The sequence below is a fragment of the Phaenicophaeus curvirostris genome, unplaced genomic scaffold (assembly GCF_032191515.1).
Source record: "Phaenicophaeus curvirostris isolate KB17595 unplaced genomic scaffold, BPBGC_Pcur_1.0 scaffold_51, whole genome shotgun sequence".
In the NCBI taxonomy this organism is placed as follows: domain Eukaryota; kingdom Metazoa; phylum Chordata; class Aves; order Cuculiformes; family Cuculidae; genus Phaenicophaeus; species Phaenicophaeus curvirostris.
In genome coordinates this window covers 858,693-882,597 of record NW_027206674.1, presented here as the reverse complement: position 1 = coordinate 882,597, position 23,905 = coordinate 858,693, and the positions used below count along the sequence as shown (strand labels likewise).

The 23,905-nt window shown below is 67.5% G+C and overlaps 6 protein-coding genes across 8 annotated transcripts in view; 4 read left to right on the top strand and 2 right to left on the bottom strand.

Moving 5' to 3' along the window:
• Window positions 1-5,220, top strand: part of LOC138734009 (very-long-chain enoyl-CoA reductase-like) — a 6,235-nt gene extending 1,015 nt beyond the window's left edge. The window contains 10 exon segments of the mRNA XM_069881541.1: window positions 50-155; window positions 713-785; window positions 1,057-1,100; window positions 1,634-1,691; window positions 2,357-2,445; window positions 3,460-3,505; window positions 4,546-4,583; window positions 4,585-4,614; window positions 4,616-4,648; window positions 4,650-5,220. Coding sequence (XP_069737642.1) covers window positions 50-155; window positions 713-785; window positions 1,057-1,100; window positions 1,634-1,691; window positions 2,357-2,445; window positions 3,460-3,505; window positions 4,546-4,583; window positions 4,585-4,614; window positions 4,616-4,648; window positions 4,650-4,676 — 544 coding nt within the window. The 3' untranslated portion in view covers window positions 4,677-5,220.
• The window catches only part of EIF3G (eukaryotic translation initiation factor 3 subunit G), a 74,109-nt gene that overhangs the window by 44,702 nt on the left and 5,502 nt on the right, over window positions 1-23,905 (top strand). Inside the window, exon 1 of one of the 2 annotated variants that reach the window (XM_069881579.1) lies at window positions 10,128-10,131. The exons of the other annotated variant lie outside the window; for it this stretch is intronic. The gene's annotated coding sequence lies outside the window, so the exon portion shown is untranslated. Of the gene's footprint in view, window positions 1-10,127; window positions 10,132-23,905 lie in introns of those variants that run through there. 2 annotated transcript variants of the gene reach the window in all.
• NDUFB7 (NADH:ubiquinone oxidoreductase subunit B7) lies at window positions 5,230-8,107 on the bottom strand. 2 transcript variants are annotated; one of them, XM_069881599.1, is made up of 3 exons: window positions 7,948-8,106; window positions 6,634-6,802; window positions 5,230-5,401 (listed from the first exon to the last, which is right to left on the bottom strand). In XM_069881599.1, exons 1-3 carry the CDS (start codon window positions 8,057-8,059, stop codon window positions 5,308-5,310), a joined length of 375 nt encoding a protein of 124 aa, XP_069737700.1. In that variant the 5' UTR covers window positions 8,060-8,106; the 3' UTR covers window positions 5,230-5,307. The 2 variants fall into 2 exon arrangements, with proteins under 2 accessions (XP_069737700.1, XP_069737701.1); XM_069881600.1 differs by lacking the exons at window positions 5,230-5,401; window positions 6,634-6,802 and adding an exon at window positions 6,973-7,318 and having other exon boundaries at window positions 7,948-8,107.
• Window positions 9,005-10,934, bottom strand: TRAPPC5 (trafficking protein particle complex subunit 5). The gene is given in 3 exon segments (XM_069881582.1): window positions 9,005-9,934; window positions 9,936-10,212; window positions 10,876-10,934. Coding segments are annotated over 2 exon segments (567 nt in total). The 5' UTR covers window positions 10,209-10,212; window positions 10,876-10,934; the 3' UTR covers window positions 9,005-9,640.
• Window positions 11,338-16,550, top strand: DNAJB1 (DnaJ heat shock protein family (Hsp40) member B1). Its single transcript, XM_069881598.1, has 3 exons — window positions 11,338-11,587; window positions 13,227-13,792; window positions 14,955-16,550. Exons 1-3 carry the CDS (start codon window positions 11,377-11,379, stop codon window positions 15,183-15,185), a joined length of 1,008 nt encoding a protein of 335 aa, XP_069737699.1. The 5' UTR covers window positions 11,338-11,376; the 3' UTR covers window positions 15,186-16,550.
• GIPC1 (GIPC PDZ domain containing family member 1) lies at window positions 17,678-22,472 on the top strand. The gene is made up of 7 exons (XM_069881573.1): window positions 17,678-17,729; window positions 18,083-18,502; window positions 19,462-19,647; window positions 20,280-20,460; window positions 20,551-20,657; window positions 21,464-21,545; window positions 22,247-22,472. Exons 2-7 carry the CDS (start codon window positions 18,200-18,202, stop codon window positions 22,396-22,398), a joined length of 1,011 nt encoding a protein of 336 aa, XP_069737674.1. The 5' UTR covers window positions 17,678-17,729; window positions 18,083-18,199; the 3' UTR covers window positions 22,399-22,472.

Sequence of the window (23,905 nt, the reverse complement as noted above, 5' to 3'; positions counted from 1 at the left end):
CCTCCCGTGTCCCCACGTCCCCCCCGTGACCCCCCCGGCCCCCCCCCAGCCTCGCCTGCTGCTGCCACTCGTTCCACTACGTGAAGCGGCTGCTGGAGACGCTCTTCGTGCACCGGTTCTCGCACGGCACCATGCCCCTGCGCAACATCTTCAAGGTGTCCCCAGTGTCCCCAAGGGTCCCCTCCCTTGTCCCCCAACCCCCCCCGGGACACCCCCTCCCTGTCCCCAACCCCTCCCTTGCACCCCAATTTCCACCCCCCCCAGTGCCTTCGTGGTTGCGACGGCACCTGCGACATCCCCCCCCGTGTCCCCCAATGTCCCCAAAGTGTCCCCACTGTCCCCTCCCTGTCCCCAACCCCCCCCCCCGGGACACCCCCTCCCTGTCCCCCACGCCCCCAAACCCCCCTTGCACCCCAATTTCCACCCCCCCCAACACCTACGTGGCTGCGACGTCACCTGCGGTGTCCCCAGCATGTCCCCCAGGTGTCCCCAACGTGTCCCCTCCCTGTCCCCAACCCCCCCGGGACACCCCCTCCCTATCCCCACACCCCCCAACCCCTCCTTGCACCCCAATTTCCACACCCCCCCCCCCAGCACCTACATGGCTGCGACGTCACCTGCGGTCGTCCCCGTTGTCCCCCCCGTGTCCCCCAATGTCCCCAATGTCCCCAAAGTGTCCCCAACCCCCCCCTGCTTGTCCCCTCCCCCCCAGAACTGCACCTACTACTGGGGTTTCGCTGCCTGGATGGCCTATTACATCAACCACCCGCTCTACACCCCCCCCGGTGAGTGTCCCCCCCCGTGTCACCCCCATTGTCACCTCCTGTCCCCAGCCCTGTCCCCAGCTCGTCAGCCACCCCCCCCGTGTCCCCTGACCCCCCCCATGTCCCCTCGTGTCCCCCTGTGTCCCCTGACCCCCCCCTATGTCTTGTCGTGTCCCCCGACCCCCCCCATGTCCCCCCTTGTCCCCCCAGTGTCCCCTGCCCCCCCCATGTCCCCCCGTGTCCCCTGGGGGGGTCTCGCTGTCCCTAACCCCCCCCCCGCCGTGTCCCCAGCTTACGGGTGACGACCAAGTGAAGCTGGCGCTCGCCGTCTTCCTGGTGGGTCCCCAGTGGGACTGGGGGGCACTGGGGGGGGTCCCAGTAGGACTGAGGGGAAACTGGGGGGACGGGGGGTCCCAGTGGGACTGCGGGCGGCACTGGGGGGGGGTCCCCAGTAGGACTGGGGGGCACTGCGGGGGAGGTCCCAGTGGGACTGGGGGGCACTGGGGGGGGGTCCCAGTAGGACTGAGGGGAACTGGGGGGGGGTCCCAGTGGGACTGAGGGAACTGGGGGGGGTCCCAGTGGGACTGGGGGGCACTGGGGGGGTCCCAGTGGGTGCTGGGGGGAACTGGGGGGGGTCCCAGTGGGACTGGGGGGCACTGGGGGGGTCCCAGTGGGACTGGGGGGCACTGGGGGGAGTCCTAGTTGGACTGGGGGGGCACTGGGAGGAGGTCCTAGTGGGACTGGGGGGCACTGGGGGGGTCCCAGTGGGTCCTGGGGGGCACTGGGAGGGGTCCCAGTGGTCCTGGGGGGCACTGGGGGGGGGTTCTGGGTGCACCCCCAGCTCAGCCCCCCATTTCTGACGCCCCCAGTTCTGCCAACTCGGCAATTTCTCCATCCACGTGGCCCTGAGGAACCTGCGCCCCGCGGGTGAGGGGACACGGGGGGACACGGGGGGACAGGAGGGGACACGGGGGGACACAGGGACATGGGGAGGATAGGAGGACGGGGGGACATGAGGGGACATAGTGGGACAAGTGGGGGGGACACGGAAGGGGACACAGGAGGGACATGAGGGGACACAGGGGGGGCATAGGGGGACACAGGGACATGGGGGGACATAGGGATGTGGGACAGGAGGGGACATGGGGACAGGAGAGGACACAAGGACAGGGAGGACACAGGCACACGGGGGGACAGGAGGGGGACACAGAGGGGAATATAGGGGGACACAGGGACATAGGGGGGACACAGGGACATGGGGGGACACAGGGACATGGGGGGACACAGGGACAGGGGGGACAGGAGGGGCCATAGGAGGACATGGGGACATGAGGGGACACAGAAGGGACATGGGGGGACACAGGGACATGGGGGAACACAGGGGGACATGGGGGGGGACACAGGGATGGGGGGGACACAGGGGGACATGGGGGGACACACAGGGGGACATGGGGAGGACACAGGGACACGTGGGGAAGGGAGGGACGTGGGGACACAGAAGGGACGTAAGGGGTGCGAGGGGATATGGGGGGTGGGGGTGTCACAGGGGGGTCGGGGAGGGGACCCGGGGGTGACCGGGGGGGTTGTCGCAGGCTCGAAGACGCGGAAGATCCCGTATCCGACACGGAACCCGTTCACGTGGCTCTTCCTGCTCGTGTCCTGCCCCAACTACACCTACGAGGTGGGGGGGTCGGGGGGGCCCGGGGGGGTATTTGGGGGAGGGGGGCACCTGGGGAAGGGGCTGGGGGGGCAGTTGGGGGGGTATTTGGGGGAGGGGGGCAACCGGGAAGGGGCTGGGGGGGCAGCTGGGGGGTATTTGGGGAGGGGGGCACTGGGAAGGGGCTGGGGGGGCAGTTGGGGGGGTATTTGGGGGAGGGGGGCACCGGGGAAGGGGCTGGGGGGGCAGTTGGGGGGTATTTGGGGAGGGAGGCACCGGGGAAGGGGCTGGGGGGGCAGCTGGGGGGGTATTTGGGGGAGGGGGGCACCGGGGAAGGGGCTGGGGGGCAGCTGGGGGGGTATTTGGGGAGGGGGGCACTGGGGAAGGGGCTGGGGGGGCAGTTGGGGGGGTATTTGGGGGAGGGGGGGCACCGGGGAAGGGGCTGGGGGGCAGTTGGGGGGGTATTTGGGGGAGGGGGGCAAGGGGGAAGGGGCTGGGGGGGCAGTTGGGGGGGTATTTGGGGGAGGGGGGCAAGGGGGAAGGGGCTGGGGGGGCAGTTGGGGGGGTATTTGGGGGAGGGGGGCAAGGGGGAAGGGGCTGGGGGGGCAGTTGGGGGGGTATTTGGGGGAGGGGGGCACCGGGGAAGGGCTGGGGGGGCAGTTGGGGGGTATTGGGGGAGGGGGGCAAGGGGGAAGGGGCTGGGGGGGCAGTTGGGGGGGTATTTGGGGAGGGGGGCACTGGGGAAGGGGCTGGGGGGGCAGCTGGGGGGTATTTGGGGAGGGGGGCGCTGGGGAAGGGGCGGGGGGGGCAGTTGGGGGGGTAGGGGGCAGGTTTTTGGGGGGTGGGGGGCAGTTTTGAGGGTAGGGGGGCAGTTTCGGGGGGTGGGGGGGCAGTTTCAGGGGTAGGGGGGCAGTTTCGGGGGGGGCAGTTTCAGGAGTAGGGGGCAGTTTCAGGGGTAGGGGGCAGGTTTTGGGGGGTGGGGGAGGCACTGGGGGGGGGGTCACAGCGCAGCTCAGTGGGTGCTGCCCCCCCCCCCAGGTCGGGTCCTGGATCGGCTTCACCATCATGACCCAGTGCCTGCCCGGTGAGCGGGGTCCCCCGTGTCCCTCGTGTCCCCTCCTGGGGTCCCCCTGTCCCCTCCTGGGGTCCCCGTGTCCCTCATGTCCCTTGTCCCCGCCCCGGGGTCCCCCCCATCTCCATCTCCTTGTCCCTCTGGGTTTCCCTCTCACCCCTTCGGGTCCCCGTGTCCCTTGTCCCGCCGCAGCGAGTGTCCCTGTGTCGTGTCCCCATGTCCCCTGTCCCTGGGGCGAGCGTCCCCATGTCCCCTGTCCCCATGACGAGTGTCCCCATGTCCCCTGTCGCCTGTGGCGAATGTCTCCGTGTTGTGTCCCCGTGTCCCCTGTCCCTGTGTCGAGTGTCCCTGTGTCCTCCCTGTCCCCATGACGAGTGTCCCATGTCCGCTGTCCCTGCAGCAAGTGTCCCCGTGTCATGTCCCTGTGTCCTCCCTGTGCCCATGTCCCCTGGCCCCATGACCAGGATCCTCATGTCCCCTGTCCCCATAACAAGTGTCCCTGTGTCCTCCTGTCCCCATGTCAAGCATCCCCATGTCCCCTGTTCCTGTGTCCTCCCTGTCCCCATGACGAGCGTCCCCATGTCCCCTGACCCCATGACAAGTGTCCCCATGTCCCCTGTCTCCACAGTGAGCACCCCCATGTCCTCCCTGTCCCCACACCGAGTGTCCCCGTGTCCTCCCTGGTCCCCATGTCGAGCGTCCCCATGTCCCCTGTCTCCACGTCAAGCGTCCCCGGTGTCCCCTGTCCCCATGACGAGTGTCCCCGTGTCCTCTGTCCCTGTGTCCTCCCTGTCCCCGTGGTGAGTGTCCCCGTGTTGTGTCCCCATGTCCCCTGTCCCCATACGAGCGTCCCCATGTCCCCTGACCCCATGACAAGTGTCCCCAATGTCCCCTGTCTCCGCAGTGAGCACCCCCATGTCCTCCCTTGTCCCCATGACGAGCGTCCCCACGTCCTCCCTGTCCCCACACCGAGTGTCCCCGTGTCCTCCCTGTCCCCATGTCGAGCGTCCCCGTGTCCGCTGTCCCCACGCGAGTGTCCCCTGTCCCCGCAGTGGCCCTCTTCTCGCTGGTGGGCTTCGTGCAGATGGCCCATCTGGGCGCAGGGGAAGCACCGGAGCTACCCGCCGCGAGTTCCGCGAGTACCCGGCCCTGCGCTCGGCCCATCGTCCCCTTCCTGCTGTGACACCCGCGGGGACGCCCAGGGGACCTCGGGGACACCCAGCTGGACGTCGGGGACGCTCCCCCCGCCTTTGTCCCCTCGCTCCTGTGACACCGGGGGACACCGCAGGGACATCCACGCGCTCCCCCTCGTCCCCCTCCTGCCGTGGGGACCACCGCTGGGGACATCGTCCCCTTCCTCCTGGGACACTGGGGGACGCTTCTCCCGTTGTCCCCTCGCTTCCCGTGACGCGCCGGGGACACCACAGCGACGTCGGGGACCCCCTCCCGTTGTCCCTTTCCTCCTGTGACACCCCAGGGACATCATCCCCTTCCTCCTGTGACACCCGGGGACACCCTGGGGACATCGGGGACCCCCTGAGCTGTCCCGTCACCTCACACCCAGGGGACACGGGGCCCCGATGTCCCTCGTCACCCCGAGTTCACAGCCCCCCCCCACTCTGGTGACAATGACCCCGTGTCCCCCTGCAGCGACCAGTGTCCCCACACCCCCCCGTCCTTGTCCCCCTCCCGGTCCCTGCAGGTGACAATAAAGGACATGGACCCCACGGCGTGGCCTCGTGTGACGGTGACGACCCCGCACGGTGTCACCCGAGGGTTTATTGAGCCCCCCACGTGTCCCCGAGTGTCCCCGGTCACTCGCCGGTCGCCGCCTGGCGCTGCTGGAGCCGCTTCTGGCGCTGGAGCAGCCGCCGCTCGCGCTCAAACTCCTTCATGCGCATCACGTAGCTGGGGACGTCACCATGTCACCGTGTCACTGCGGCGGGACCAGGGACCCCCCCGGGACACCCCAACCCTGTCCTCGGCACCACCACCTTGTCCTGGGGTCCCCCCCTGTCCCCTCCTCCCTACACCCCGCTGTCCCCTCTGTCCCCCCCTCCCCTGTCCCGCTGTCTCCCCGACCCCTCCCCTGTCCCGCTGTCCCCCGATGTCCCCAGGGTGTCTTGGTGTCCCCCCTGTCCCCTGCTGTGTCCCCCCTTGTCACCTCGGTGTCCTTGTCCCCAACTCCTCGTGTCGTCCTGTCCCCTCCTGTCCCCTCAGTGTCCCCATCCCCTTCTCTTTGTGCCCCATGTCCTACCCCCTGGTGTCCCCCCGTGTCCCCTTGGTGTCCCCATCCCCCTCCCCCCTGTGTCCCCTCAATGTCCCCATCCTTACTCCCTGTGTCCCCTGTCCCATCCCCCCTGGTGTCCCCCCAGTCCCCTTGGTGTCCCTGTCCCCTTCCTCCTCCCCGTGTCCCCTCAGTGTCTCCATGTTCTCCTGTCCCCCCGTCCCCTCAATGTCCCCATCCCCCTCCTCCTCCCTGTGTCCCATGTCCTGTCCCCCCCAGTGTCCCCTGTGTCCCCTCTATGTCCCCATCCTTACTCCCTGTGTCCCATGTCCCATCCCCCCCTGGTGTCCCCCCAGTCCCCTTGGTGTCCCCATCCCCTCCTCCCAGTGTCCCCATGTCCCCCTGGTCCCAGCATCCCCTCCTCCTCCCCATGTCCCCTCCCTGTCCCCTCCGTGTCCCCTACTCGTGGTGCTGGCAGGCGTCCCAGTGTCCCCTGTCCCCTCCCTGTCCCCCCGTGTCCCCTCAATGTCCCCTACTTGTGGTGCTGGCAGGCATCCTGGTGTCCCGTGTCCCCCGTGTCCCCTCCCTGTCCCCCCGTGTCCCCTACTCGCGGTGCTGGCAGGCGTCCCAGTGGTGCCACAGTGTCCCCTGTCCCCTCCCTGTCCCCCTGTGTCCCCTCCGTGTCCCCTACTTGTGGTGCTCCAGGAGTCCCAGTGGTGCCGCAGGTCCCCGGTCCCCTCAGTGTCCCCGTGTCCCCTACTCGCGGTGCTGGCAGGCGTCCCAGTGTCCCCTGTCCCCCCTGTCCCCCCCTGTCCCCCCCGTGTCCCCTCAGTGTCCCCTACTCGCGGTGCTGGCAGGCGTCCCAGTGTCCCCTGTCCCCCCTGTCCCCCCGTGTCCCCTCAGTGTCCCCTACTCGCGGTGCTGGCAGGCGTCCCAGTGGTGCCGCAGGTCGCGGCAGCTCCAGGCCAGGGGGAAGGCGTCTCTCTGGCAGCGCAGGAGCCGCAGCAGCTCAGCCGAACAGAAATCCCTCTGCTCCAGGGGCACCCGCGCCCCCGCCAGCGCCTCCGCCGTCACCGTCACCTCTGCTGGGGACATGGGGACAGTGACACAGGGACACACGGACCCCGTCCCTCTGCTCCAGGGGCACCCGCGCCCCCGCCAGCGCCTCCGCCGTCACCGTCACCCTCTGCTGGGGACATGGGGACAGTGACACAGGGACACACGGACCCCGTCCCTCTGCTCCAGGGGCACCCGCGCCCCCGCCAGCGCCTCCGCCGTCACCGTCACCTCTGCTGGGGACATGGGGACAGTGACACAGGGACACACGGACCCCGTCCCTCTGCTCCAGGGGCACCCGCGCCCCCGCCAGCGCCTCCGCCGTCACCGTCACCTCTGCTGGGGACATGGGGACAGTGACACAGGGACACACGGACCCCGTCCCTCTGCTCCAGGGGCACCCGCGCCCCCGCCAGCGCCTCCGCCGTCACCGTCACCTCTGCTGGGGACATGGGGACAGTGACACAGGGACACACGGACCCCGTCCCTCTGCTCCAGGGGCACCCGCGCCCCCGCCAGCGCCTCCGCCGTCACCGTCACCTCTGCTGGGGACAGGGACAGTGACACAGGGACACACGGACCCCGTCCCTCTGCTCCAGGGGCACCCGCGCCCCCGCCAGCGCCTCCGCTGTCACTGTCATCTCTGTTGGGGACATGGGGACAGTGACACGGGGACAGGGGGAAAGGGACATGGGGACATGGGGACCAGGACACGGGGACATGGGGACACAGGGACATGGGGACCAGGACACGGGGACACAGGGACAGGGACACAGGGACATGGGGACACAGGAACACAGGAACATGAGGACATGGGGACAGGGGCAGTGACCCAGGGACATGGGGACAGGGACACAGGGACATGGGGACACGAGGACAGGGACACAGGGACATGGGGACAGGGACATAGGGACATGGGATGGGGACAGGGACACAGGGACCCGGGGACACTGCCAGGACCACCCCCACCCCCGGGACCCGGGGACAGGGACACAGGGGACAGCGGTGCCGTGGGAGCCACAAGGTCACTGGGGGGTCACAGAGGTCACGCAGAGGTCACAAGGTCTCCGCCCCCCCTTCCTCCCCCGCCCTCCCCTCCCCCCGCGCTTTTCTCCCCCCCCCTTTTCTCCGCCCCCCCCCCCCCCCCGGTTTCTCCTCCCGTTCCTCTCACCGCGGGGTCTGCGCGGCCCCAGCCCGAGCTCGGGCTCGAAGCTCGGGAGCCGCAGCGGGTCCGGTTCGACCTCGGGGTCGCGCAGGTAGCGCCGCGCCAGGTGAGCGCCCATGGCCGCCCCGCCGCGCCGGAAGTGAGGCCCGCCGCGCCGGAAGCGACTGCCGCCCGCGCCGGAAGTGAGGCCCGCCGCGCCGGAAGCGACTGCTGCCCGCGCCGGAAGTGAGTGCCTCCCACACCGGAAGTGAGTGCCGCCACCCGCGCCGGAAGTGAGTGCCCAAAGCCCCTCCCAACCCCCAGCCCCTCCCAACCCCCAGACCCTCCCCTAGGACCCCCCCCAACCTTTTGAGGTCCCCTCAAGACCCCCTGAGCCCCCTAAGCCCCCCCCCAAACTCCCTGAGCCCCCCAGGACCCCCCAACCTCCCTATTGAGGCCCCCCAAGACCCCCTGAGCCCCTTAAGCCCCCCCCAAAGCCCCCTTCAACCCCCCGAGCCCCCCAGGACCCCCCAACCTCCCTACTGAGGCCCCCCAAGACCCCATGAGCCCCTTAAGCCCCCCTAAAGCCCCCTTCAACCCCCCCCCGAGCCCCCCAGGACCCCCCAACCTCCCCATCAAGGCCCCTCAAGACCCTCTGAGCTCCCCAGGAACCCCCAAAGCCCCCCCCAACCTCCCTCTTGAGGCCCCCGAAGACCCCGCCCCGAGCCCCCCCAACCTTCCCCCCCATCCTTTTTAGGTCCCCAAGACCCCCTGAGCCCCCCTCAACCCCCCTGAGCCCACCAAGACCCCCCAACCTCCCTTTTAAGGCCCCCCAAGACCCCCTGAGCCCCGCCCCCAGCACCTCAAACACACCTGAACGCCCCCCAAACCCCCAGGACCCGCACCAAGACCCCCTGAAAACCCCTCCAGGACCCCTTTAACCACTGGGACGCCCCCAGAGGACACCAGGGACCCCCCCAGCACCCCCAGCCACCCCCTCCCCAGGAGCCCCTGACCCCCCTGGGTGCCCCTAAACACACAAGACTCCATCCTGGCCCCCCCAAAACCACGAGACGGAGCCACCTGGTGATTAGCGGCTTTTCTTGTCACCAGGAGCCAAGAGAGGTGACAACGAAGGACCCAGCGGGGTCCTCGATGGAGGCCAAGGGCCACCAGGAGGGACACGGGATGGAATCCAGGGACACAAACCACCTCCAGCGTCCCCCAAGGAGACTGAGGGCCACCACGAGGAGCAAGAGATGACAGCGAGGAACCCCAAACCACCTCCAGCATCCCCAGGGGAGGACAAGGGACATCACGAGGGACACGGGATGATGTCCAGGGACCCCAGAGGAGGCTCAGAGCCACCGTGAGGACCAAGAAACGACGGTGAGGGACCCAAACCACCTCCAGGATCCCCAGGGGAGGACAAGGAACATCAGGAGGGACGTGGGACGACGACCGTGAGGACCAAGAAATGATGGCGAGGGACCCAACGAGCCCCAGGGTCACGAGGGGAGGCCAGGGGCCACCAGGAGGGACCTGGGACGGCACCTGGGGACACGGAGGGAACCCGGCGATCCCAAACTAGACCAGAGGCTGCCCCCAGGACCCGAGAGACGGCGACGAGGCACCCAAACCACCTCCGGAACCCACCCGGAGGGACCTCGGACGGCGTGGCCAGCCTCTCCCGAGCCCTCCCCGGGTTCCCCCGAGCCCCTCAACGTCCCTCCAAGCTCTTGTCTCGGGCGATGACAGCCTCGTCGAACTTGATCATGAGGGTGGTGCCCTTGTGCCAGTGGGCGGTGACCTTGGCGGGGAAGCCGCTGGCGGTGAGCACGGCCTCCACCAAGCCGGCGGTGAAGGCGGCGCAGTTGAGGGTGCTGTTCTCCTTGGGCACCGAGATGTAGGTGTTGACCAGCGGCTCCTTCTCGATGACGTAGTAGGTCTTGTCGTCGTCGTTGGCCTGTTCCAACTTATCGGCTTCCTTCCCGAAGAGCGCTCGCCACACGGGGGCCCTTGACGAAGAGGAGGACGTTGAGGACCTTGGTCTCGCGCCGGCCGCTCTTCTCTCGCGCCACCAAAGCGTCCAGGACGCGGAGGCCGACTTGGTAGCCCAAGCGGGCCAGTTTGGCTTGCAGCTCGGCCACCGAGTAGACGCGGTTCTGGCAGTACTGGACCAGCTCGGAGAAGAGGAGAGCGAAGGCGCTGAGGCTAACCTCGGTGCGCGGCCGGCCCAGCGCCCGCTCCAGCAGGGGGGACTTGCCGCGGGTGAACCGGGCGTCCATGCTCCTGGGGAGGGGGGAGAAGGGGGGTTAGGGGAGGAGAAGAGAGGGTCAGGGGGCATCTATGGGGGGTTGGGGAGGAAAAGAGGGGGTTAGGGGAGGAAAAGAGGGGGTTAGGGGAGGAAAAGAGGGGGTTAGGGGGCATCTAGGGGGATTAGGGGGCATCTAGGGGGATCTAGAGGAGGAAAAGAGGGGGTTAGGGGGCATCTGGGGGGTTGAGGAGGAAAAGACGGGCTTAGGGGAGGAAAAGAGGGGGTTACGGGAGGAAAAGAGGGGGTCGGGGGCATCTAGAGGGGGTTAGAGGAGGAAAAGAGGGGGTCAGCGGGCATCTAGAGGGGTTGGGGAGGAAAAGAGGGGGTTAGAGGGCATCTGGGTGTGTTGGAGGAGGAAAAGAGGGGGTTAGGGGGCATCTAGGCAGGGTTAGAGAGCATCTGGAGAGGGTTAGGGGTTATCTAGAGAGGGTTAGGGGGCATCTAGGGGGGCTTGGGGGGCATCTAGGGGGGTTAGGGGAGGAAAAGATGGGGTTGGGGGTATCTAGGGGTAGTTAGAGAGCATCTAGAGGGGGTTAGGGGGCACCTGGGGGGGGTTGGGGGCATCTAGGGGGAGTTAGAGGAGGAAAAGAAGCTCCTCAGGCCTCAGAAACCGCCCCCCGCCCCCTCCCGGTACCGACCCCGAAGCCGCCGCCGCCACCGCCTCTCAGGCTCGGAACCGCCGTAAAACGCGAGGCGGGTGCCGTAAAGCGCGAGGCGGCGTCTCCGGGGCAACGCAGCGAAGCGGGCGCCTGATTGGTCGGGCGGTGCGCGGGGAGGGGGCGTGACTCGAATAGGCCACAATGCTCTCTGATTGGCTGGGGGCGCGGCGGGGGGCGTGGCTTCCACCCCGGAGACGCGCTCCGATTGGCTGAGCCGCGCGGGGGGGGAACTCGAGGCGGGGGCGTGGTTTAGGCTTGGCCACGCCTCTCGCCTCGCCCCATTGGCTGAGCCGCTCGGACGCCGCGCTCTGATTGGCTGAGCCCCCCTGAGGGGGCGGGGCTTCCGCGGGGCGCGCTCTGGAAGGTTCCGCCATCGCCTCAGAGCGGTGGCGGCGGCGGCCGAGGCGGAGGTGGCGGCGGCGGGGGGGGAGGACGAGGAGGAGGAGGACGAGGACGAGGACGAGGGGGGGACATAAGGCGATGGGCAAGGACTATTACCGGACGCTGGGGCTGCCCCGGGGCGCCTCGGCCGAGGACGTGAAGCGAGCGTATCGGAAGCAGGCGCTGCGCTATCACCCCGATAAGAACAAGGAGGCCGGCGCCGAGGAGCGCTTCAAGGAGGTGGCCGAGGCCTACGACGTGCTGAGCGACCCCAAGAAACGGGAGATCTTCGACAAGTACGGGGAGGAGGGTGAGCCGGGGCCGGGGGGCTGGAAGGGGGGGGAGGAGTTGGGGGGCTGGGGGGGGGGGCAGAATGGGGGAGCTGGGGGCAAGTTGGGGGGCTGGGGGGCAGAATGGAGGGGTTGGGGGGCACGTTGGGGGGCTGGAAGGGCTGGGGTTGGGGGGCAGATTGGGGGAGCTGGAGGAGGAGTTGGGGGGCTGGGGGTGGGGGACAAGTGGGGGGGCTGGGGGTGGGGTCAGAATGGAGGGGTTGGGGGGCAAGTTGGGGGGCTGGGGGTGGGGGGCAGAATGGGGGAGCTGGGAGACAAGTTGGGAGACAGAATGGAGGAGGTGGGGGACAAGTTGGGGGGCTGGGGGGGCTGGGGTTGAGGGGCAGGTTGGGGGTCTGGGGGTCTGGAGTTGGGGGGCAGAATGAGAGGGCGGGGGGGCCGGGGTTGGGGGCAGAATGGGGGAGTTGGGGGGCACGTTGGGGGGATGGGGGGGCTGGGGTTGGGAGGCAGAATGGAGGGGGGTTAGAGGGGCTGAGGTTGGGGGGCTGGTTTGGAGTTTGGGGCGACTGGGGGTTCAGTGTTAGGGAGCAGGTTTGGGGTCGGGGGGGGTTGGGGGTTGTGGGGCGGGTTTTGGGGGGCTGGTGGATTTGCGGTTGGGGGGCAGGTTGGGGGTCTGGGGGGCCTGGGTTTAGGGGCAGTTGGGGCCCAGGGTCCTGGCAGGGCACAGGCAGGGGGGTTTGGGGGTGACGGGGGGTGTCAGGGTCCTGGCAGGGGGGTTTGGGGGTGTCAGGATCCTGTCAGGGGGGTTCCAGGGGGGTGTCAGGGTCCTGTCAGGGGAGTTTAGAGGTACAAGGTCCTATCGTGGGGTTTGGGGGTCCTGTCAGAGGGGTTTGGGGGTGTCAGGGTCTTGTCAGGAGGTGTCAGAGTCCTTTCGGGGGAGTTTGGGGGTGTCAGGGGTCTGTTAGGGGGTGCCAAGGTCCTGTCAGGGTGGTTTGGGGGTGCCTTGCGGTGCCAAGGTCCTGTCAGGTGGTGCTAGGGTTCCATCAGGGGGGTTTGGGGGTGCCAGGAGGTGCCCAGGCCCTGGCAGGGGGTTTGGGGGTCCTGTCAGGGGGGTTTGGGGGTCCTGTCAGGGGGGTTTGGGGGTGCCAGGTGGTGCCCAGGCCCTGTCAGGGTGGTTTGGGCGTCCTGTCAGGGGGGTTTGGGGGTGCCAGGTGGTGCCCAGGCCCTGGCAGGGTGGTTTGGGGGTCCTGTCAGGGGGTTTGGGGGTGCCAGGCGGTGCCCAGGCCCTGGCAGGGGGGTTTGGGGGTCCTGTCAGGGGGTTTGGGGGTGCCAGGTGGTGCCCAGGCCCTGGCAGGGTGGTTTGGGGGTCCCGTCAGGGGAGTTTGGGGGTGCCAGGCGGTGCCCAGGCCCTGGCAGGGGGGCTGGGGGTCCCGGCAGGCCCAGGGCTGGCGTCGGCGGTGCCGGGAGCGGTGCCGGGCGTGCCGGGGTGTTGCCGCTGGATCCGGCTGGGCCTGTTGGGGCCCGCGCGGAGCCGTCAGCAGCGTCTGTCTCCCCCGCGGCCGCCGGCGCCCGAGCAGAACCGGTTCCCGGCGCGGTGCCAGGGCCCCCACGCCCTGCTGGCGCCTCCGGCACCGACGCCGCCTTCTCCTGCGTCCCAAGGCTTGAAAGGCGGCGCCCCGGCCTCGGGCTCGGCGGGATCCAACGGGCCCACCTTCACCTACACCTTCCGGGGCGACCCCCACGCCATGTTCGCCGAGTTCTTCGACGGCCGCAACCCCTTCGACACCTTCTTTGTCCAGCGCGACGGGGACGACGACGGCGACGAGGGCTTCACCACCTTCCACGTGGGCGGGTTCGGCAACGTCAGCTTCCCCCGAGGCCGCGGTGGCGCCGACGGAGCTTGCCGGAAGCAGGACCCCCCGGTTCTCTACGACCTGAAGGTCTCCTTGGAGGAGATCTACACCGGCTGCACCAAGAAGATGAAGATCTCCCACAAACGCCTCAACCCTGACGGGAAGACGGTGCGGAACGAGGACAAGATCCTCACCATCGAGGTGAAACGAGGCTGGAAGGAGGGCACCAAGATCACCTTCCCCAAAGAGGGCGACCAGACCCCCAACAACATCCCCGCCGACGTCGTCTTCGTCCTCAAAGACAAACCCCACGGCGTCTTCCGCCGCGAGGGCTCGGACATTGTCTACCCGGCCAAGATCAGCCTCCGCGAGGTGGGTGGTCGGGTTGGTCTTGGTGGGATCAGGGTCGGGTTGGTCTTGGGATCAGGATTGGGTTGGTCTTGGGATCAGGGTTGGGTTGGCTGGTGGGATCCGGGTCGGGTTGGTGTTGGGATCCGGGTCGGGTTGGTCTTGGTGGGAAGAGTTGGGTTGGTTGGTGGGATCAGGGTCGGGTTGGTCTTGGTGGGATCAGGGATGGGTTGGTCTTGGGATCAGGATTGGGTTGGTCTTGGGATCAGGGTTGGGTTTGTCTTGGTGGGAAGAGTTGGGTTGGTTGGTGGGATCAGAGTCTGGTTTGTCTTGGGATCGAGGTTGGGTTGGTTGGTGGAATCAGAGTCTGGTTTGTCTTGGGATCAGGGTCTGGTTGGTCTTGGGATCAGGGTCTGGTTGGTCTTGGGATCAGGGTCTGGTTGGTCTTGGGATCAGGGTCTGGTTGGTCTTGGGATCAGGGTCTGGTTGGTCTTGGGATCAGGGTCTGGTTGGTCTTGGGATCAGGGTCGGGTTGGTCTTGGGATCAGGGTCGGGTTGGTCTTGGGATCAGGGTTGGGTTGGTGGGAAGAGTCGGGTTGGTTGGTGGGATCGGGGTTGGGTTGGTTAGTTGGTGGGATCGGGGTTGAGTTGGTTAGTTGGTGGGATCAGGGTCGGGTTGGTTTTGGGATCAGGGTCAGGTTGGTCTTGGGATCAGGGTCGGGTTGGTCTTGGTGGGAAGAGTTGGGTTGGTTGGTGGGATCAGAGTCTGGTTGGTCTTGGGATCAGGGTTGGGTTGGTCTTGGTGGGATTGGGGTCGGGTTGGTTGGTTGGTGGGATCGGGGTCGGGTTAGTTGGTTGGTGGGATTGGGGTCGGGTTGGTTGGTTGGTTGGTTGGTGGGATCAGAGTTGATTTGGCCTTGGTGGGGATGTAGGCTGGCTCCCAGTGGCTCCCAGTGCCATGGCAGCTCCCAGTTCAGAGGGTGCTGGGAGGTGGATCCCAGTGGCTCCCAGCGCCATGGCGGCTCCCGGTTCAGGGGATACTGGGAGGTGGATCCCAGTGGCTCCCAGCGCCATGGCGGCTCCCGGTGCAGGGGGTGCTGGGAGGGGGCTCCCAGCGGCTCCCAGTGCCGGGGTGGAGGGCGTTACTGGCGGGCACTGGGGTTACTGGGCTGGCTCCCCGCGGCAGGCGCTGTGCGGCTGCACGGTGAACGCCCCGACGCTGGACGGCCGCACGATCCCGATGGTGTTCCAGGAGGTGCTGAAGCCGGGGGTGAAGCGGCGCGTGGCGGGCGAGGGGCTCCCGTACCCCCGCAGCCCCGAGCAGCGCGGGGACCTCATCATCGAGTTCCAGGTCAAGTTCCCCGACCGCATCCCGCCCTCCGCCAAGCCTCTGCTCGAGCAGATCCTGCCCCTCTAGCGCCGGCCCCGCGCCCCGCGCACCCCTCCTCGCCTCGGGGCGGGGGGGGCTCTCGCGGGGAACCCCCCCAAACCCGGCTCGGGGGCGCCTCGGGGTCCCCCTCGTCTCAAGGGAGCAGGCTGGCGGGGTGACCTTGGCCTCCTGCTTGAGGGTTTGGGGGGCTCGGTGCCCTTGGGGTCCCCCCACTCCATCTCGGGGGACTCTCGGGGTCCCCTCGTCCCATTCTGGGGAGGCTCAGGGTGTTCTTAGGGTCTCCCAGACCCTCCTTGGTGGCTCTTGGGGGGCCCTCATTCCATCTTGGGGGACACGGGGTGTTCTTAGGGTCCCCTCATCCCATCTTGAGGGGCTCAGGGTGCCCTTGGGGTCCCCCCACTCCATCTCAGGGGGCTCTCGGGGTCCCCTACCTCATCTCAGTCAGCTCTCGGGGTCCCCTCATCCCATTCTGGGGGGGCTCAGGGTGTTCTTAGGGTCTCCCAGACCATCTTGGGTGGCTCTTGGGGTCCCCTCATTCCATTCTGGGGGACACGGGGTGTCCTTAGGGTCCCCCCATCCCATCTTGAGGGGCTCAGGGTGCCCTTGGGGTCTCCTAATGCCACCTCGGGGTGCCCCTGGGGTCCCCTCATCCCACCTTGGGGAACACAGGATGCTCTTGGAGTCCCCTCATACCATCTTGGGGGGCTCAGGGTGCTCTTGGGGTCCCCTCATTCCATCTTGGGGGGCTCAGGGTGTTCTTGGGTTCCCCTCATTCCATCTTGGGGGACACGGGGTGTCCTCGGGGTCCCCCTCATCTCCAGGGACCAGGGTGGCGGGGTGAACTGGACCTCCTGCTTTAGGGTTTGAGGGGCTCAGGATGCTCTTGGGGTCTCCTCACTCCATGTCAGGGGGCCCTCAGGGTCCCCCACCCCAGCTTGGGGGACTTCTGGGGGTCCCCTCATCCCATTTTGGGGGGCTCAGGGTGCCCTTGGGCTTCCCCTCATCTCCAGGGACCAGGGTGGTGGGGTGACCTTGACCTGCTTTAGAGTTTGGGGGGCTCAGGGTGCCCTTGGGGTCCCCTCATCCCATCTTGGGGCACACAGGATGACCTTGGGGTCCCCTAATGCCACCTCAGGGTGCCTCTGGGGTCCCCTCATTCCATCTTGGGGGGCTCAAGGTGTCCTTAGGGTCCCCTGCTCCATCTAGGGTTGCTCTCGGGGTCCCTTCATCCCATTTTTGGGGGGCTCTGGGGATCCCAAGCTGCTCTTGAGGTCCCCCCACCCCATCTTGGCGGGCTCTGGGGATCCCAAGCTGCTCTTGGGGGGCTCCCCCCTATGATTTGGGGGTCCCTGGGTGCCCCCAGCCCCTCTCTCAGGGCTTCCACCGCCCTCAGCCCCCCTCAAAGAGGGGGGAGCCCCCCTTGGGGGGTGTTTTGGGGGGCGGGGGGGGGCCGCGGGCGGCTCGGGGGGGGGTCCCCGTTATCCTTTGGGATGGAAAAGCCCGGAAAAGGGTCTGTTCCTGCAGCAGGAGCGGCGTCCGGCTCTGTATAAAACACTCAAACCTCGCTGCCTCGTGCTTTTTGGGGGGGCCCAGAGGGAAAGGGGGGGCTGCCTGACCCCCGAGTGGGGGGGCTCCCACCCACACGTGCCGTCTGTGACCCCTGAATGGGGCTGGACACCCCCTAAATGGAACCTGAGACCCACAAATGGGGTTTGACAACCTACAAGTGGGGTCTGTGCCCCCCAAATGGGGTTGGACACCCCCCAAATGGGGTATGTGACCCCCAAATGGGGTTTGACAGCCCCCCAACTGGAACCTGAGACCCACAAAGGGGGTCTGTGACTCATAAATGGGGTTGGACACCCCCTAAATGGGATTGGACACCCCACAAATGGAACCTGAGACCCCCAAATGGGGTTAGACACCCCCAAATGGGGTATGTGACCCCCCAAATGGGGTTGGACACCCCCCAAATGGAACCTGAGACCCCCAAATGGGGTCTTTGTGCCCCACAAGAGGGGTCTGTGCCCCCCAAATGGGGCTGTGCCCGATACACGGGGTCTGTCACCCCCAAATGGGACTTTGCTCCCCACCTGTGGGGTCTGTCACCCCCAAATGGGGTTTTTGCTCCCCCCAGTAAGGGTCTGTGACCCCCAAATAGGACTTTGCTCCCCACAAGTGGGGTCTGTGCCCCCCTCCCATGGGCTCTATACAGCCCCGCAGTGGGCTCTGAGCCCCCCCATACCCTCCATCCCCCCCCCCCGCCCCGCGTGGTTCCTTCCGCTCCCGCCAATCACGTGCCCTCGCCCCTCATTAGCCACGCCCCCTCACGAAGTTCCGTCTCCTGATTGGTCCCTCCCTCTCAGGCCACGCCCCCTCTCCCCCTCCCCGCTCCTGATTGGTCTCTCCCAGCCCCTCCCGCGCGCGGGCGCCGCTGCGGCCGCTCCCATTGCCCCGGGGGGGTGCGGCCGCTCCCATTCCTTCCCCCCCTCCCCGCTGATTGGCTCGCGAGCGCTCTGGCCCCGCCCACCCGGAAGTGCCGCCGCAGCGCCCGGCGCGAGGGTCCGGACGGTGAGTTCGCGGGGGGGGGGAGGCGCTGGGAGACCCCCCTGACCCCCCCCAAGGGCACCGAGGGGATCGGGGACCCCCCTGAGTTGGGGTTCCCGGGCCTCGGTGTCCCCCTTGACCCCCCAGCTCTCACCCCGCCCCTCATTTCCCCACCCCGTGCCTCAGTTTCCCCCCCCGTGCCTCAGTTTCCCCCTCATTTCCCCCCCCGTGCCTCAGTTTCCCCCTCATTTCCCACCCTGTGCCTCAGTTTCCTCCTCATTTCCCCTCCTCCGTGCCTCAGTTTCCCCCTGTGCCTCAGTTTCCCCACCCTGTGCCTCAGTTTCCCTCACGCCTCACTCTCCCCTTTCTCCTTCCAGCTCCCCCTCGACGCTCCGACGCTCCCTCCTCCTCCTCCTCGTGGGGCCCCCGCCCCCCCTCACCCCCTCGCACCCCCTTTTTATCCCCCCCTCACCCCCCCCGACCCCCCCCCCCCGATGCCGCTGGGCCTGGGTCGCCGCAAGAAGCCCCCCCCGCTGGTGGAGAACGAGGACGGGGTGGGGGGGGCGGCGGCGCCGGGGGGGCCCGGGGAAGGGGGGGTCGGGGCCGGGGGGGGGTCGGGGGGGTCCGGGGGTGTTTCCGGGGGTCCCCCCGGGCTGCCCCCCCCGGCCCTGCGGCCCCGGCTCGTGTTCCACACGCAGCTGGCGCACGGGAGCCCCACGGGCCGCGTCGAGGGCTTCACCAACGTCCGCGAGCTCTACGGGAAGATCGCCCAGGCCTTCGGCATCCCCCCCGCCGAGGTGGGGCACTGGGGGGCACTGGGAGGGAGCTAGGGGGCACTGGGAGAGACTGGGAGAGCACTGGGAGAGAGTAGGAGGCACTGGGAGGGACTGGGAGGGAACTAGTAGGGCACTGGGAGGTACTGGGAGAGCATTGGGAGAGAGTAGGGGGCACTGGGAGGGACTGGGAGGGAACTAGGAGGAACTAGTAGGGCACTGGGAGAGACTGGGAGAGCACTGGGAGAGAGTAGGAGGCACTAGGGGGCACTGGGAGGGAACTAGGGGGCACTGGGAGGGATTGGGAGGCACTGGGAAAGAGTAGGAGGCACTAGGCGGGGGCCTGGGAGGCACTGGGAGTGACTGGGGGGGGCGCTGGGATCCACTGGGAGGCACTGGATGGGCACTGGGACGAGCAAGGGAGGCACTGGGAGGGTCTGGGAGGCACTGGGAGAGAGTAGGAGGCAATGGAAGGGCACTGAGAGGCACTGGGAGTGATTGGGGGGGCACTGGGAGGCGCTGGGAGCCACTGGATGGGCACTGGGAGGGTCTGGGAGGCACTGGAAGGGCACTGGGAGCCACTGGGAGAGAGTAGGAGGCACTAGGCAGGGGCCTGGGAGGCACTGGGAGTGACTGGGGGGGCACTGGGAGGCACTGGGGGCCGCTGGGAGCCACTGGATGGGCACTGGGAGGAGCAAGGGAGGCACTGGGAGGGTCTGGGAGGCACTGGGATCCACTGGGAGGCACTGGAAGGGCACTGGGAGGTACTGGGAGAGAGTAGGAGGCACTAGGTGGGGGCCTGGGAGGCGCTGGGAGTGACTGGGGGGGGCGCTGGGAGACAGTGGGAGGTGCTGGGAGTGACTGGGAGGCGCTGGAAGGGCACTGGGAGAGAGTAAGAGGCACTGTGGGGGGGCCTGGGAGTGACTGGGAGGCGCTGGGAGGCACTGGGAGGCACTGGGAGCCACCGTCCCCTGTCCCCCCAGGTGATGTTCTGCACCCTCAACACGCACAAGGTGGACATGGAGAAGCTGCTGGGCGGGCAGATCGGCCTCGAGGACTTCATCTTCGCCCACACCAAGGGGCAGCGCAAGGAGGTCGAGGTCCTCAAGTCCGAGGACGCCCTGGGCTTGACCATCACCGACAACGGCGCCGGCTACGCCTTCATCAAGGTGGGGACGCCGCGAGGGGACATCGCAGAGGGGTCCCAAGTCATCAGCTTCCCAATCATTGCTGAGAACTGTGATGAGTCTCAGTGGTTCCTGGGGCTGGTGGCACCTCAGGGACAACTCAGAGGGGTCCCAAGTCATCAGCTTCCCAATTATTGTTGGCTCTGATGAGTCTCAGTGGTTCCTGGGGTTGGTGGCACCTTGGGGACATCTCAGAGGGTTCCCAAGTCATCAGCTTCCCAATCCTTGCTGAGAGCTGTGATGAGTCTCAGTGGTTCCTGGGGTTGGTGGCACCTCAGGGACATCTCAGAGGGGTCCCAGGTCATCAACTTCCCAATTATTGTTGAGAACTGTGATGACTCTTAGTGGTTCCTGGGGCTGGTGGCACCTCGGGGACATCTCAGAGGGGTCCCAAGTTATCAAGTTCTCAATCGTTGCTGAGGATAGTGGGGACTCTTAAGTGGTTTTTGGGGTTGGTGGCACCTCGGGGACATCTCAGAGGGGTCCCAAGTCATCAACTTCCCAATCGTTGCTGAGGATCGTGGTGATGCCAGTTGGTTCCTGGGGCTGGTGGCACCTTGGGGACCTCCCGGTGTCCCCGGTGGCCCTGGGGACCTGACGTTGTCTGCCCCCAGCGCATCCGCGAGGGCAGCGTCATCGACCGCATCCCGGTCATCGGCGTCGGGGACATGATCGAGGCCATCGACGGGCGCAGCCTGGTGGGCGCCCGGCACTACGAGGTGGCCAAGATGCTGAAGGACCTGCCGCGCGGCAGAACCTTCGCCCTGCGCCTCACCGAGCCCCGCAAGGCCTTCGGTGAGTCCGGACTGGGGGAACTGGGAGCACTGGGAGGGCCCCCGGGGCTCCCGTCCCACCCCAATAATCCGCTGCCCCCCCCACTTCCAGACATGATCGCCCCGAGAGCCGGGGGGGGCCGGGGGGGCTCCCAGTTGGGGACTGGTCGGGGCACCCTGCGCCTGCGCGCCCACGGCCCCCCCACCCTGGAGGAGCAGGTGAGGGGCACTGGGAGGCACTGGGAGCTTCTGGGAGGGCACTGGGAGCTACTGGGAGGGCACTGGGAGCTACTGGGAGGCACTGGGAGCTTCTGGGAGGGCACTGGGAGCTACTGGGAGGCACTGGGAGCTACTGGGAGGGCACTGGGAGCTTCTGGGAGGCACTGGGAGCTTCTGGGAGGGCACTGGGAGCTACTGGGAGGGCACTGGGAGCTACTGGGAGCTTCTGGGAGGCACTGGGAGCTACTGGGAGGGCACTGGGAGCTTCTGGGAGGGCACTGGGAGCTACTGGGAGGGCACTGGGCACTTCTGGGAGCTACTGGGAGGGCACTGGGAGCTACTGGGAGTCACTGGGAGCTACTGGGAGGGCACTGGGAGCTACTGGGAGCTACTGGGAGGGCACTGGGTGCTTCTGGGAGGCACTGGGCATTACTGGGAGGGCACTGGGAGCTACTGGGAGGGCACTGGGAGGCACTGGGAGCTACTGGGAGGTGGGGAGTGAGGAACAGGGCAGCCAGAGGGGTTTGGGGGGGGGATTCCTGGGTTGGGGGGCGAGGGGGGGCAGTCAGAGGGGGTTTGGGAGGGCACTGGGAGCTACTGGGAGGGCACTGGGAGCTACTGGGAGGCACTGGGAGCTACTGGGAGGTGGAGGGTGAGGAACAGGGCAGCCAGAGGGGTTTGGGGGGGTATCCTGGGGTTGAGGGGGGGGGCGCTCAGAGGGGGTTTGGGAGCACCGCTGGGTTTTGGGGGGGTTACTGGGAGGGTACTGGGAGGCACTGGGGACGCTGCCCCCCCCCCCCCCGCAGCCGTCGGCCTTCGAGGAGCGCGCGGTGGCCAAGGTGGACGACCTGCTCGAGAGCTACATGGGCATCCGCGACAGCGAGCTGGGTGAGGCCCGGGACCCCCCAAACCCCCCCGGGACCCCCCCAATGGATCCTGCCCCCCCCCCCCAGTGGCTGCTGGGATCCCCCCAATAAGTGCTGGTTCCCCCCAGTGGGTACTGGGACCCCCTCCATCCCCCACAATGGATCCTGCCCCCCCCCCAAAAAAGTGCTGGGACCCCCCCAATGGATCCTGCCCCCGCCCCAGAAAGTGCTGGGACCCCCCAATGGATCCTGCCCCCCCCCCAATGAGTGCTGGGACCCCCTCAATGTCTGTCATCCCCCCCCAATTGGTACTGGGACCCCCCCCAGTGGGTGCTGGGACCCCCATAATGGTTACTGGGACCCCCACAATGGTTTCCTGCCCCCCCACAGTGGGTCCTGCCCCCCTTCAATTGTTACTGGGACCCCCCCAATAAGTGCTGGTTCCCCCCAGTGGGTACTGGGACCCCCTCCATCCCCCCCAATGGATCCTGCCCCCCCCCCCCCCCGCAGTGGGTTCTGGGCACCCCGCAATGTCTGTCCCCCCCCCCAAATTGGTACTGGGACCCCCCCAGTGGGTGCTGGGGCCCCCATAATGGTTACTGGGACCCCCTCAATGGTTCCTGTCCCCTCTCAATGGGTGCTGGTTCCCCCCAGTTGGTACTGGGACCCCCCCCAGTGGGTTCTGGCCCCCCCCAATGTCTGTGTCCCCCCCCTCCCCCCCAGCGGCGACCATGGTGGATTTGGGGCGCGAGGCGCGGGACCCCGACGCGCTGGCGCAGGCGCTCGACGCGCAGCTCGGGGATTTCGCCTTCCCCGACGAGTTCGTCTTCGACGTCTGGGGGGCCATCGGCGACGCCAAGGCGGGGCGCTGCTAGGGACCCCCCCAAATCGGGGGGACCCCCCCCCGGAATTGGAGAAACCCCCTAGATTGGGGAACACCCCTAGATTTGGGACGCCCCCTAGTTTGGGAACCCCTCCAGGACTTCCCCCCCCCCCGCCGCCATCTCCGAGTTTGGGGACCCCTCCTCCAGATTGGGGATCCCCCCCTAGACTGGGGACCCCCCTTAGTTTGGGGAACCCTCCCTTAGTTTGGGGACACCCCCCAGGATTGGAGAAACCCCCTAGTTTGGGGACCCCCCCCACCAGGACCCTCCACCCCCTCCAAGTTTGGGGACCCCCCCAGGATTGGGGAACCCCCCCTAGATTGGGCCCCCCCCCCAGGATTGGGGAAACCCCCTCCTGATTAGGGGAACCCCCTAGATTTGGGACACCCCCTAGTTTGGGGACCCCTCCAGAACTCCCCCCCCCCTCGAGTTTGGGGACCCCCCCTAGATTAAGGACACCCCCCCCTTTAGAGTGGGGACCCCCCCATCAGGATGGGGCATCCCCCCCCATGAGGATTGGGGACAACCCCTAGTTTGGGGACCCCCCTAGGACTCCCTCCAAGTTTTGGGAACCCCCCCTTAGACTGGGGACTCCTCCAGATTGAGGACACCCCCCTCAGGTTTTGGGGACCCCCCCCCATCAGGATTGGAGACCCCCCCTAAGATTGAGGTTCCCCTCAAGATTTGGGGACCCCCCCCCAGATTGAAGACCCCCCTGAGATTGAGGATCCCCCCAAGATTTAAGGACCCCCCCCCCGAGACTGGGGACTCCCCCAGGTCCCCCCCCGAGATTGAGGACCCCCCCAAATTTTGGGGGGACACCCCCAAACTCTGTGCCCCCCCCGTGCCAATCTGAGCCTGTCACACACTGTCCCCCCCCCTGCACTGAATAACTTGAGGGGGGGCCCCCCAAAATAACATGGGGGGGTCACCCACAAACCAGCCCCCCCCCCCACCACTGAGGGGGGGTCCCCAAAACTGAGGGGGGGGGGCTGGAAGGCGGGGGGAGGCAAGGGGCGCCTCCCCCCCCCCCCGGGGGTTATTTTTGTATTTGACACTAAAAGCGATTTTAACCTAAACTGGAGTAACATTTATTTTTGGGGGGGAGGAATAAACCCCCCCTTGCACACTCACCCCCTTGCACACTCGCCCCTTCTGGCCTCCCTTGCACACTCACCCCCCCTTCCATGCTCTGATACCCCCACTTCCAGCCACCCCTCTGACCCCCTCGCCTTGCACACTCACCACACCCCCTTACACACTCCCATTCCCCTAATCCCCTCGCACACCCCCTTGCACACCCCTAATCCCCTCACACACCCCCTTACACCCCCCTAATCCCCTCACACACCCTCTTGCACACCCCTAATCCCCTCGCACACCCCCTCACACCCCCCTAATCCCCTCGCACACCCCCATGCACACCCCTAATCCCCTTGCACACCCCCTCACACACCCCTAATCCCCTCGCACACCCCCTTGCACACCCCTAATCCCC

What these genes read in the sequence shown, in the direction of transcription:
- GIPC1 (XM_069881573.1), top strand. Translation starts at nt 18,200, where the DNA reads ATGCCGCTGGGCCTGGGTCGCCGCAAGAAGCCCCCCCCGCTGGTGGAG. An exon ending in TCGGCATCCCCCCCGCCGAG is followed by an intron (nt 18,503 to 19,461) that starts GTGGGGCACTGG and finishes CTGTCCCCCCAG; the next exon opens with GTGATGTTCTGCACCCTCAA. An exon ending in CGAGCCCCGCAAGGCCTTCG is followed by an intron (nt 20,461 to 20,550) that starts GTGAGTCCGGAC and finishes CCCCACTTCCAG; the next exon opens with ACATGATCGCCCCGAGAGCC.
- DNAJB1 (XM_069881598.1), top strand. Translation starts at nt 11,377, where the DNA reads ATGGGCAAGGACTATTACCGGACGCTGGGGCTGCCCCGGGGCGCCTCG. An exon ending in CGACAAGTACGGGGAGGAGG is followed by an intron (nt 11,588 to 13,226) that starts GTGAGCCGGGGC and finishes CTGCGTCCCAAG; the next exon opens with GCTTGAAAGGCGGCGCCCCG. An exon ending in CCAAGATCAGCCTCCGCGAG is followed by an intron (nt 13,793 to 14,954) that starts GTGGGTGGTCGG and finishes TCCCCGCGGCAG; the next exon opens with GCGCTGTGCGGCTGCACGGT.
- NDUFB7 (XM_069881599.1), bottom strand. Translation starts at nt 8,059, where the DNA reads ATGGGCGCTCACCTGGCGCGGCGCTACCTGCGCGACCCCGAGGTCGAA. An exon ending in GGGGCCGCGCAGACCCCGCG is followed by an intron (nt 6,803 to 7,947) that starts GTGAGAGGAACG and finishes TGTCCCCAGCAG; the next exon opens with AGGTGACGGTGACGGCGGAG. An exon ending in GACGCCTGCCAGCACCGCGA is followed by an intron (nt 5,402 to 6,633) that starts GTAGGGGACACT and finishes TGACGTCCCCAG; the next exon opens with CTACGTGATGCGCATGAAGG.